At 33.5% G+C, this 12,183-nt stretch overlaps 1 protein-coding gene across 5 annotated transcripts in view; it reads right to left on the bottom strand.

The window, feature by feature from the left end:
- DPH6 (diphthamine biosynthesis 6) overlaps window positions 1-12,183 on the bottom strand; it is a 195,635-nt gene that overhangs the window by 180,526 nt on the left and 2,926 nt on the right. For all 5 annotated transcript variants that reach the window (XM_032261224.1, XM_032261222.1, XM_032261226.1 and 2 more), the window contains exons 2-3: window positions 11,349-11,443; window positions 7,078-7,271 (exon numbers count right to left, since the gene is read on the bottom strand). In XM_032261224.1, coding sequence (XP_032117115.1) covers window positions 7,078-7,271; window positions 11,349-11,443 — 289 coding nt within the window. The remainder of the gene's footprint in view (window positions 1-7,077; window positions 7,272-11,348; window positions 11,444-12,183) is intronic.

The raw sequence follows: 12,183 nt of genomic DNA, 5'->3' as shown, positions 1-12,183 counted from the left end.
CAAGTTTTGACTTAGATGATGGGATAAATGATGATGCTTTTAATTATGAAAATACTGAAGATGGAGCAAGTTTGTGTAGAAAGATAACGAATAAGTTTTGAATTTGTTTAGTTTGCCATGCCTGTGGAATATTAAGGTGGAAAATCACAAGCAACTGGATATACAGGTCCTTAACTACAAGCTCACTGCTTCAGACCCAATATTCAACTGTTTGTGAAAGAAGAAAAGCAAATGGAGGAGGAAGGAGAAAAGGAAGAAAGGTAGGGAGAGAGGGAATAGAGAAGAGATATAAAAAAAAAAAAAGAAGAATCAGCAGGGCATGGTGGCTTATGCCTGGAGTCCCAGCTCATTAGGAGACCAAGCAGGTGGATCACCTGAGGTCAGGAGTTTCAGAACAGCCTGGCCAAAATGGCAAAACACCATCTCTACTAGAAATACAAAACAGTAAGCCAGGCGTGGTAGCAGGTGCATGTAATCCCAGCTACTAGGGAGGCTGAAGCAGGAAAACTGCTTGAACCTGGGAGTTGGAGGTTTCAGTGAGCTGAGATCTACCATTGCATTCCAACCATCAGCTTAAAAAAAAAAAAAAAAAAAAAGAATCATTTATGATGGTTTCCAAGGTGAAACCTACACATTTTTAGAAAACGTGTTACCCTTTACCCCCCTGCCACGGTTCACTCTTCTACCAGCAATAGCCTGATTTATATTTGGAGATTCACCCTTCCTTTACTCCTAGCAAACGTATTCCCAGTAATTCCCAGAAATCATAATTGCATCTCTTAGTTTAGAAATGACACACAACCTAGGCCTACCCAATCAAAGTTATCTCCCAACCAAGTCTGACTCATAAATATTACAAGTCAGGCCAATTAGATTCCCAGTTAAGCTACTTAAAATGAAAACTGGAGCTTTTCCTACTACATTTAAACCAAGAATACAACTGGGAGCCATCCTCTAATTACTAGGTCCTGAGTGAGAACAGAGTCAACAGAAAGTAGAGGTGATAAAGAAACAGAAAACAAAACAAGAAAACTTGATTTTGATTATAAAATTTGGATTTTATATCTAGTTAACTTGAAGATAAACTTACTTTAGATTGCTGTCAATAATAAAAAGTAATTTTATTTTATTTTTATTAATAAGTTTATTTATGTATTTAATATTTATTATTAAAATTTTAATTTCTCAATGATTACTGACAATAATAATAAACAGAAGAAAAGAACCAATGAAAAAAGGATTGGAATTAAATTATTAAGTTAGAAAGCAGATAAAGAAGAAACCATGACTGACCAGTTGGCAGAGAGAGCCATAATCTACTGTTTGTTTGCATGGAAGAGAACAGAGCCAAGAAAGAAATCAAGTCCACACCTTCCTGAACTCCAAGAATAACAAGTGTGAGACGTGACATTGGGAAAATTCTAGAGTCAAAAACATTCACAGTCAGTTTTCCTATTGTAGTATTCTCAGATATGAAAAGGCAACCAAGACATTAGAGAAAAGCCTGTAACATGAAAGAAAAGAAAACTAAAAAAAAAAAAAAAAAAGACACTCAAAGAAAACAATATTTCGGGAAACAAAAGATAATGTTTAAAATCTCTATTTGTAATTTAAGAGGATATAGAAAGAAAATCAAGTTGTTACTTAAAAACAATGAACAAACAAGAAAAGTTCTTGACTACTGAACACATAATTGCTAAAATCTAAAAAAATTTAACAAGAAAGTAGGAAAATTTAAAAAGGAAATCTCATAGAATGTACAACAAAAAGACACATAGAAAATACATTAAACAAAAGATATGAAGTTTCAATCTAGAAGGTCTCATATCTGAGTAGTGAGAGTGTCAGCAAAAGAGAACAGAGAAAATCAAAAGGAACAAATTATCTACTAGTGGCAGAACCATCCTTACACTGAAATTCTATCGGCTTTGCAATATTTTGTGTATCGGATTTGACATCAAGTTTTCTCCCAACAAAAAAATAAAAATGGCTATAGCAGTTTTAGGTCTCACATCCACACATCTCTGCATGTAAAGGAGAAGAGCTTATCTTCTGCCAACTACCCATCATTCTAGGCTTCTTTCTATCAGGACAAACATAGGTTAACAAAACCACCCCTGATCCAATCACTATGGCCAGAAGAATGTCATGTTCTGACTGGCTATCACCTGGATTACATGCCTATCCCCGAACCATCAATCAGAGAAAGAGGACAAGGAATGTGTCACTACTCAATAGGGACTTAGGGAAGGGATGCAGGAGAAACCACACACAATACAGCATTACTGTGACATTTCAGTACATCAAGCATAAAAGACACATCATAAAAATTAACAAGAAAAACAGGCCACCTAAAAAGGAATGAAAATCACACCAGTATTAGCAAAAAAGATAGTGTGGCGATTCCTCAAGGACCTAGAAATAGAAATTCCATTTGACCCGGCAATCCCATTACTGGGTATATATCCAAAGGATTATAAATCGTTCTACTATAAAGACACATGCACACATAGGTTCACTGCTGCACTGTTTACAATAGCAAAGACCTGGAACCAACCCAAATGCCCATGATAGACTGGACAAGGAAAATGTGGCACATATACGCCATGGAATACTATGCAGTCATAAAAAACGATGAGTTTGTGTCCTTTGTAGGGACATGGATGAATCTGGAAACCATCATTCTCAGCAAACTGACACAAGAACAGAAAATCAAACACCGCATGTTCTCACTCATAGGTGGGTGTTGAACAATGAGAACACATGGACACAGGGAGGGGAGCATCACACACTGGGGTCTGCTGGGAGGGACTGGGGAAGGGACAGCAGGGGGTAGGGAGGTTGGGGAAGGATAACATGGGGAGAAATGCCAGATATAGGCAACAGGGGGATGGAGGCAGCAAACCACCTTGCCATGTATGCACCTATGCAACAATCCTACATGATCTGCACATGTACACCAGAACCTAAAGTACAATAAAATACATATATATATATATATATATATTTTTTTTTTTTTTAAAAAGAACCACGGAGCAATGCTGTCAATGATTTCAGGAAAAATGGCTTTCAACTTAAAATCCTAAATTCAAAAATCTGGAGACAACAGATGCTAGAGAGGATGTGGAGAAACAGGAACACTTTTACACTGTTGGTGGAAGTATAACTTAGTTCAACCATTGTGGAAGACAGTGTGGCAATTCCTCAGGGACATAGCAATAGAAATTCCATTTGACCCAGCAATCCCATTACTGGGTATATATCCAAAGGTTTATAAATCGTTCTACTATAAGGACACATGCACATGCATGTTCACTGCAGCACTGTTTACAATAAATAGCAAAGACCTGGAACCCAAATAACCATCGATGATAGACTGGACAGGGAAAATATGGCATATATACACCATGGAATACTATGCAGCCATAAAAAATGATAAGTTTGTGTCCTATGTAGGGACATGGATGAATCTGGAAACCATCATTCTCAGCAAACTGACACAAGAACAGAAAATCAAACACTACATGTTCTCACTCATAGGTGGGTGTTGAACAATGAGAACACATGGACATAAGGAGGGAAGCATCACACACTGGGGTCTGTCGGGGGGAAAACGGGGAGGGACAGCAGGGGATGGGGAGTTGGGGAGAGATAGCATGGGGAGAAATGCCCGATATAAGCGATGGGGAGGAAGGCAGCAAATCACACTGCCATATGTGTACCTATGCAACAATCTTGCATGTTCTTCACATGTACCCCAAAACCTAAAATGCAATAAAAAATAAAATAAAGCATAGCCTGCATATTAGAAATTTAATAGGTAATGCAGTTTTGTCTCAAAAAAAATCCTAAATTCAACCAAATCAATAAAATATGAGGGCAGAATAGGAACATTTTCAAAATGTAAAGATTTCAAAGTACCCTGTCTAAGACAATTTCTTTTTTTTTTTTTTTTTTTGAGATGGAGTTTCACTCATGTTACCGAGGCTGGAGTGCAATGGCGCGATCTCGGCTCACCGCAACCTCCGCCTCCTGGGTTCAGGCAATTCTCCTGCCTCAGCCTCCTGAGTAGCTGGGATTACAGGCACGCACCACCATGCCCAGCTAATTTTTTGTATTTTTAGTAGAGACGGGGTTTCACCATGTTGACCAGGATGGTCTCGATCTCTTGACCTCGTGATCCACCCGCCTCGGCCTCCCAAAGTGCTGGGATTACAGGCTTGAGCCACCGCGCCCGGCCCGGCAATTTCTTAAATATGGATTATATTGAAACTAAGGAATGAACCAAGAAAACGGAAGACGTCACTCCAGAAAGTAGCTCCAACCCAGCAGACAGAAAGAATACCTAGATATATTTCCTATAGAGATACAGCACTTATATGTATCTTTCTGTAACTATTACACTGTTCACATGACTTAAATAGAAAACAAACAGAATTGGAAATAACGATATTTTCAGGACATAATACAATTATCTACTAAGCTAATTAAACTAGATAAGAACTGAAGTTATATTTCAATAGTAAAGAAATTCTAAAGAAACGATTAGCAACATGAAAAATATTTTGCAAACAGCTTGAGACACATACCTCTAGCTGTCACAGTCACCTGCTAATTTATTAGACAAAGGCTTATTACATTTCTACAAAATAGTTAAGAAACCTGTAACTCTACAAGTTCTTCCAAGTCCTTCCTACTTTTTTTTAGCAATTAGTAAATTAAACTCTTTGCAAAAAGGAACATCTATTCAAAAATCAGTCTTCATATTTGTGGGGAAAAATGTTACAAAAACAAGACTTATATGTCCAAGTTGCAAAGCTGCAACCTGTTATAAATAAATGTTTAAAATAAAAATAAATCTAAATGCTTTCAATATTCCATTAATATTCAAAGAATTTAAAAATGCAGTTCTTTCTTTTTCTAAGAACAAGACTAGCTTGAAAAATTATAGCTTTTCTAGATTCATTTTTTTCATAATTACTCAGTTATTCATTAGAATATGTAAGACCTCTATTGTAATCTTTGCACCAGTGTTTCATAAATGAATTTAACTATAAAAACCTAGTTATACAATCCGTTCCATAAAAGCAACATATTTCTGATATTTATGTCCTTAAAATATCTTATAGTAAAATTAATATTTCTACACAGGAAAAGATGGAACTATTTAGTCCCAGACAACTTGATAACATATCTTTCAACTATAATTATCATGTACAAACTTCCAAAGCAGAAGTTGTCAAGAATTTAACATTAGCATTAATTTATGTCATAACTGATGGTTACCATAAAGATAATAATGGTAAAGCATCCATTTCTCCAAAGACAGCATGGATGGAAAGGAAAATTTCTTCTTAATTATTGCTAATCTTCCCATTTTTAATTAGATTTATTATTAATAGTAATTTATTATCTCTCCCTTTCTTGGAGAACTGTTATCAGGGAGCTTCTCCAAAGTGATCAAGTTTGTGATTTTTAAGAAACCCAATTACTTTAGTGTGAGTCTCATCATTTTATAATATTGTTTTATATTAAAAACTTAATGTCCAAATTCTTTGTATCTTGAAAAAGAAATTTTGAAAATGCAGGATTTGCACTCAGTATTTAACACTTCAAAGTGAATACTGTCAAGATCATAATTGCACCCTTATGAAGACATGACCACTAAAAGTGGAAATCTTTTAACCCTTCTACCTTGTTTGACAATCAAAATGTTTATAACATGTATCTTCCCAGAGGAAAGAAAGCAGATCCTTGTGATTTCCTTTCAAAAGTATCTACTTCTTATGCTATCCATAACTAAGTAGGAAAATTTTGGAACTACTCTAAGGGTTTTTCCTATTAGTTTCTCTTTAAAATAAAAATAAAAATGTTCTAACATACAAAATAACTACTTTAGTCAAACAAATTTTAAAAGAATTTCAGTGCTTATATTTTTCATATAAAAATCCTTAATTAACTTTTGATTTGTATGAAACTCAAGTATGTCATTTAAGTAGCTACTTGAGACTAGAAAATTTTCATGACACAGGTTCATGAGGTAACTTCTGAAAAAAACTGAACTTCTCTGAAGAGTGAACAAGTGAAATGCAATGTCCCTTTGTAGAAGAGGGGACAGAAATCTTCTTTCCTTTCCCTGGTGAAAAATTGTAAGACATCCAAGAAATACTTCCATGAATTCCCTATTTCATCAAACATGCCTTATATGAATCAACGGTAGCTGACTGAGTAAAAATTCATACTTAGAAGAATACTGAACTGTATTCAAATAGTTGCTATCAATAAGAATGAAAAGATAATTGCATAACATAAAGTCATCCTTATTAATTACCATTTACAGAGTATAGTAACTATTAGATATGTGAGCCCCACACATTCCCTCCTAGAAATTATTGAGTGCAAAATGGCTACCAAACTCTTATATAATGTGACTTATGCATTAAATTCATACCTCTTCCACCAGATTTACGCAAGGTTCAGTCTCTCATTTTCTCTACATCTACTTGTTACCTTATCAGAAATGTCTTGCTTGACCACCATATGTAGCACTACCTCCATGGCTACACCCTGCCATCATGTGCTATCTGATTCTGCTTCATTTTTCCTCATAGTACTCTTCACTATCGAGCATTTTATTTATTTGTTTTTTGTCTATCCTCTTCCACTACAAAGTGAGCTCCATTAGAACAGGCCTTTAACTTATGTGTCCACTGCTCTATCCCCAGTGTCTAGCACAATATGCCAGGCATATAGTAGGCATTCAAAAAATATTTGTCAATAAAGTGATTAAATGGCCATAAGTGCTAGTCTTTTTTTCCTTAGGAATAGAAAACTTAATTTAATATCATTTGATAATCCTGTATGTCAAACTATACCAAGTCTTATTTCTAAATATCATTTAATATAAAAGCACACTATGATTTAGAGTTTTTTTCTAACCAAAAAGGACAAAATATCCTTTTAAAAAATAGTTTGGCTACTAACAATTGTAAATTATTTATTACTAAGTAATTCGGCAAATGTAATTTGCTAAAGTATACACTAAATTCAATACATTTAATTGTTTACTCTGCATACCTTAACAAGTTTCAAAAGCTCATAGAGATCTTCAACCTCATCACCTTCACATTTGGTGTACACTTGTCTTGTATCCAGGCTCCTTCCTCTTATGGTTCGGCGATAGAGGGGAAGAGCCATTGCTTCTGCATACAAGTCAATGGCATGGTGACCCACTGTTTGATACATGTAGCTATCCAGTTCATCAGACCCCACTGCAACAATTAAAATGGAAATAGTTAGCAAACGAGAGTGAAAAATAAAGTGAATTTCAAAGCCCACTCAAGTTTTACTGTTTGAAGAGTAGTCGACACAGAACTTAAAAGCTTACTATACTATATTTCTCTGCATTTATGTAGTGAAATTAAAACATAAGAATTGCACATTTGTCTGTAGTTGAATCTAGTTCATATCAGCCCTAATCATCTCTACCACTAACTACAAATACAAATATACTCATACATAAATTTGTTATACCATATACGGCAAACATTTAAAGAGAAATGTATCCAATAAATTTTGATTAATTTATTCAGTTAAAGATTTTTATTACATACATGTGTTTACAAATCATTCAAGATTATTCATGAGGTCATCTAGACTTGTAGAAAACCCTTTCTTAATTAAATATCTACTTAGTTAATAAGTAATAAATATTGGTAAGAAAAAATTCAGATATATTTTATATTCAGATATTCAGTACCTTATAATAAAACATATTATATAAATTCAATATTGTTAGAGCATTAGAGCAGTTACAAATGTGCATAGAAACATGATATCTTAAGCTAATCAACAATAGACTCAGTTGTTGTCACAAGATTCACAAATATCAATATGGATAAAATATTCAAAACAGATGAGTCACATCAGACCTTTTGGTGATATAAATGAACTTAGAAATATACTGGAATAGACCTTTTAATCTCATAACTTTACTGTCTAGAAAAGGAAACATAAATAAATACAAAGATTATTTGCAAAGATGTTTATCACATTTAAAATAGACTACACATTATAGTATATTCATATAATAAAGTACTATGCACCCATTAACATAATGTTGAAAAACATTTTCTAAAGTATGTTCTGTGGAATATAAGTCCTCTAAGATATTAATAGGTATGTGATGATAAAATGATTTAAGATCAAACAAGTTTATAAAACATGGAGATAAAAAGTGTTAAAAGGATGTCTGTGGCATAATTCTTCCTAGGCTAACTAATACTCATTCAGGTACTCCAACAAGAGCAGAGAATATGAACCAGTTCTCAAATGTATCTATCCACAGAACGCTCACATTTAATGAGGGTATTTGTGTTCTAAAGACATATGAGAAATTTTATTGTAGAATAATATTTAATGATATAGAAAGTGTTCACGAAATACTATTAAGTAAAAAGAAAAAAAAAGAAAAGTTACAAAGTAATTATTTTGACATATACCTATATGTGTTTGTATGAATATAACCCAAACAGGTTCATGCTTTCCATTAAATGTGAAAATATCCTATCAAAATGAATGAAAAATGATAGTATAAGTGCTCCTTCAACAATCAAAATAATCAAAATGTGCTACCCCATTTTGGCTCACAGGTTTCTGAACTCACACATTAGACTGGCTTCCTTCAGAATATTACTCACATTGTTATTATAAATGTGTCTACTCCTGATCCCAGTAGGAAGTAGAGAACATAGCCAAAGTTACCTAAAAACCTTTCAGCCCTCTCTCATCTCAAAGTAGATTGGATCTTTAAATATATTCATTTTAAAGGATATTGTTACAATCAAATCAATTTATTCAAAGAAATTTGGGCTTCTTGGCAAGAAACATTCTGATGTTAGTATAGTAAGTAAAACATTTCACAGGCTTCAAAAACCTAGAAGATAATTTTCCTTAAGGCTCCATTTACTCCTAACCACACTGTAACTTTGATTAATGGAAGCTACATAGCAACAATAGTGTGAGATCAAATAAAAGCAAAAGGCTCCCCTGTTGCCTGAAGCAACTCAATTAACATGCCACAAAAGTTCCTACTACAAATAGAAAGAGATGGTTTTGTGAATTTTATGACAAGCTCACATTATCCCCACTGATGGGAATAAATTCCTTTTCGGACTACCCATTGAAAACCCATAACTTTCCTGGACACTGGAGTCATCTCTACAAGTCACTCTTCACTAAGGTTCCATTTACAACACTCTTAAGGGGAAAAGAAGTCATTCAGTGAATTGTTCAATAATCCCCAACTTCCTGCTGATTTTCATCAAGATTAGCTAAACCATCTCCATCTACCAACTCACAGCCATGTTTTCTTTTACAATTACTATTGTTTCAACTACCTTTTTCCAGGCTTTTTACTTCAGAATATTCTAATTCCATTTACTACTAAATTTTTTCCCACTAACAATATTCTAAACAAATGTCTCTATTCCACTGAGAGGTATAATTTAAAGATAAACTTTGTCATTTTACCATCCTGCTGGTGAACCATGAACACAAGAAAGATTATATACTAATGGTTCTGTACAAAGTAAGTAAAATAATTTATGTGAAAGCTGTAGAAACTCCAGCAATGGAAATTATAATATAGCATGTATGTATTATATACTATATATAAATATCTGCTTTTTAACTTCACAAGATAGCTTAAAAGTCCCATTTGCCTCCCTGGTCACAAGGGGTAAGAAAGCTTCTTTCCTTTGGTAAACCTAAAAGGAGATTCTGCCTCTTCTATTATAATACAGAAATTGGAGTGCAGCTCCTACTCATCCTCAAAGAATTTTCTCTTTCTTAAAGTTGGAACTTTTTCAAAAATCTTCACTTCTAAAAAAAACATCTGTTACTTATCAGTTGCAACACAAAATCCAAGCATGTGCATTTACCTCTGACTCTCTGTGGGACATTTCCATTTCTTCCTATAAAATACTCCTAATCTCTATCTTTCTATATGATTTCCAGCATTAATTAGGTCTTAATCACAGAAGAAAAGAAAATTCAAATATCTGACTGAAATAACTGCTCATGATTCCAGGGTTAATTCACATTAGTTCATTATAGAGCTGTCCACCAATCAACTTTCCATGAACTCCTACCAGAGGCACAGCGCTGTCCCAAATGATGAGGAGCAATAACAGGAAGATAGAAGATATGACTCTCCTCTCAAGAACCTTATAATCAATCTATTTAGAGATATAAAACAAGTATTTAGTGCTAGATTCCAATTCAGCTAAATTTACAGAATGCCTACTTCATGACAGGAACTACGACTGATGTTGTCACATATACTACTCATTTAATTAATCTTAAAATAACAGCAGTGCAAAACCATGGAGCCTGGAAAGAAGTAAAGGAGATAAACAGATTTTACTAAAAGAGTCCTGCGAGAAGCTGTAATACAAAAGTCACACGAGTGCTAACTTTTTCTCCCTTACATTTTAGCAGTTAATATCTGTAGTTTCATAGGTATAACACAAAAGCATTAAAAGGCAAATTAGTGAATATATTTCTTTTTCTCAAAAGTTATAATTGGAAATTTTTCAATTGGGGAAAAAAATGAAAAAAGTAGCCAATATGAGCTCTGTGAATTATGTGTGGATGCCCTTGTTACCACAGACAAATGAAAAGTGGAAATGTATTGCTTTACGCTTCTCTCAAGTCTCACATTTCTGGCTTACATCTAAATAGGTAAACTGTATCGTTTTAATAATAAAATTTATGTATCGTTTATCAATATGTGCCTTACTTCTCAAGCCCCTTGAGGCATGAAACTATACCTTATCTACCTCTATACTGCCTACAGCACTTGGAAATGTGGTGGGGTAAAATGGCAATGTACTTTGAAGTGAGAAAGCTTAGGTCTTAGCTCTACAAGTTTGTGCTAGTTTACCTCAGACAGACTCTAAGCTTCAGGATCCCTATCTATTAAGATTCGTAATGCATCTCTACAGAAGTTGGTTATGAGAATTAAAAAAGAAGTAAGTCCAAAACCTAAAATGCAATAAAATAAATAAATGGGAAAAAAAAAAAAAAAAGAATAAGGGCAAACAGCAGGCAGATTAAGAATTGAGACAAAGTGGGACAACTTGGAAAAACAGATACCATACACTGTCTAAAAAAAAAAAAAAGACAGTAAAAACACTTAATACTAAGTTCTAGGTGGAACCTAGCATCTAATGGGTGAATAATATATATTTTTTCTTTTCATTTTTGTACTGTATACCTGTACAATATAATTATGAAGTTAGAGTTTCGTTCATTTAGGCAACTTCCCATTAAAGTCATGTACTTACCTTGGTTTTCAGCTGGTCTTAGATTTGCTAAAGCAACAATCTGATGCCCAGCAGCAATGCACTGCATCATATTATAGCAGCTGTCCTTCCCACCGCTAAAAAATAAATCAATAGAGAAACAAATATTATGCTACTGACAAATATTCAACATAAAATCACTAGATATCAAAACAGATATTATTTACTTAATTTTTCAGAAAATATTAGAATGTAAAAAAAATTAATTTCTAAATCATAAACAAACTGAGCAGATGAATCTGAATGTCTAGGGCTGCTATTCATGGGAGCTTAAGAAACTATGTGCCTTTATAAAAGAATATTCTAAACAAAATATTGATAACTTTTTGGTTTGTAATAGCAGCTTTACTTAATATATGAACTGCTTTGCAAATAGAAAATTATTTCAATTTACACCCCAGCTAAACACTTATTATATAATTATATATGAAATATATATATATATTCCACTTAAGGAATATATATGATAATATATATTATTCTACTTAAGGAATATATACATACAAATTTCATAGAAATTATTGAAAAAGTAAAAAGAAAAAAAAAAACTATTCTCTATGAGAAAGTGAAAAAAAAAATTAATTCTGCTCCACCACAAGAAATGTAACTGGCGACCATTAGCAATTAAAGGAACAAACTAAAGACTTGAGTATCAATCTAATGACAAAGTTTGACACACTGGCTGGATACAAATTTTGTAGAGATAAAAAACAAAATGCTGACTTACACTGATGATGTTAAACATCAGCACTATCAGTACTTCACCCATCACATACATACATACATACATGTATTATACACATACACATTATATATA

This window comes from Sapajus apella, unplaced genomic scaffold (assembly GCF_009761245.1).
Source record: "Sapajus apella isolate SASKATOON/1434 unplaced genomic scaffold, GSC_monkey_1.0 scaffold122, whole genome shotgun sequence".
Taxonomy (NCBI): domain Eukaryota; kingdom Metazoa; phylum Chordata; class Mammalia; order Primates; family Cebidae; genus Sapajus; species Sapajus apella.
This window is presented reverse-complemented; position numbering and strand designations above follow the sequence as displayed.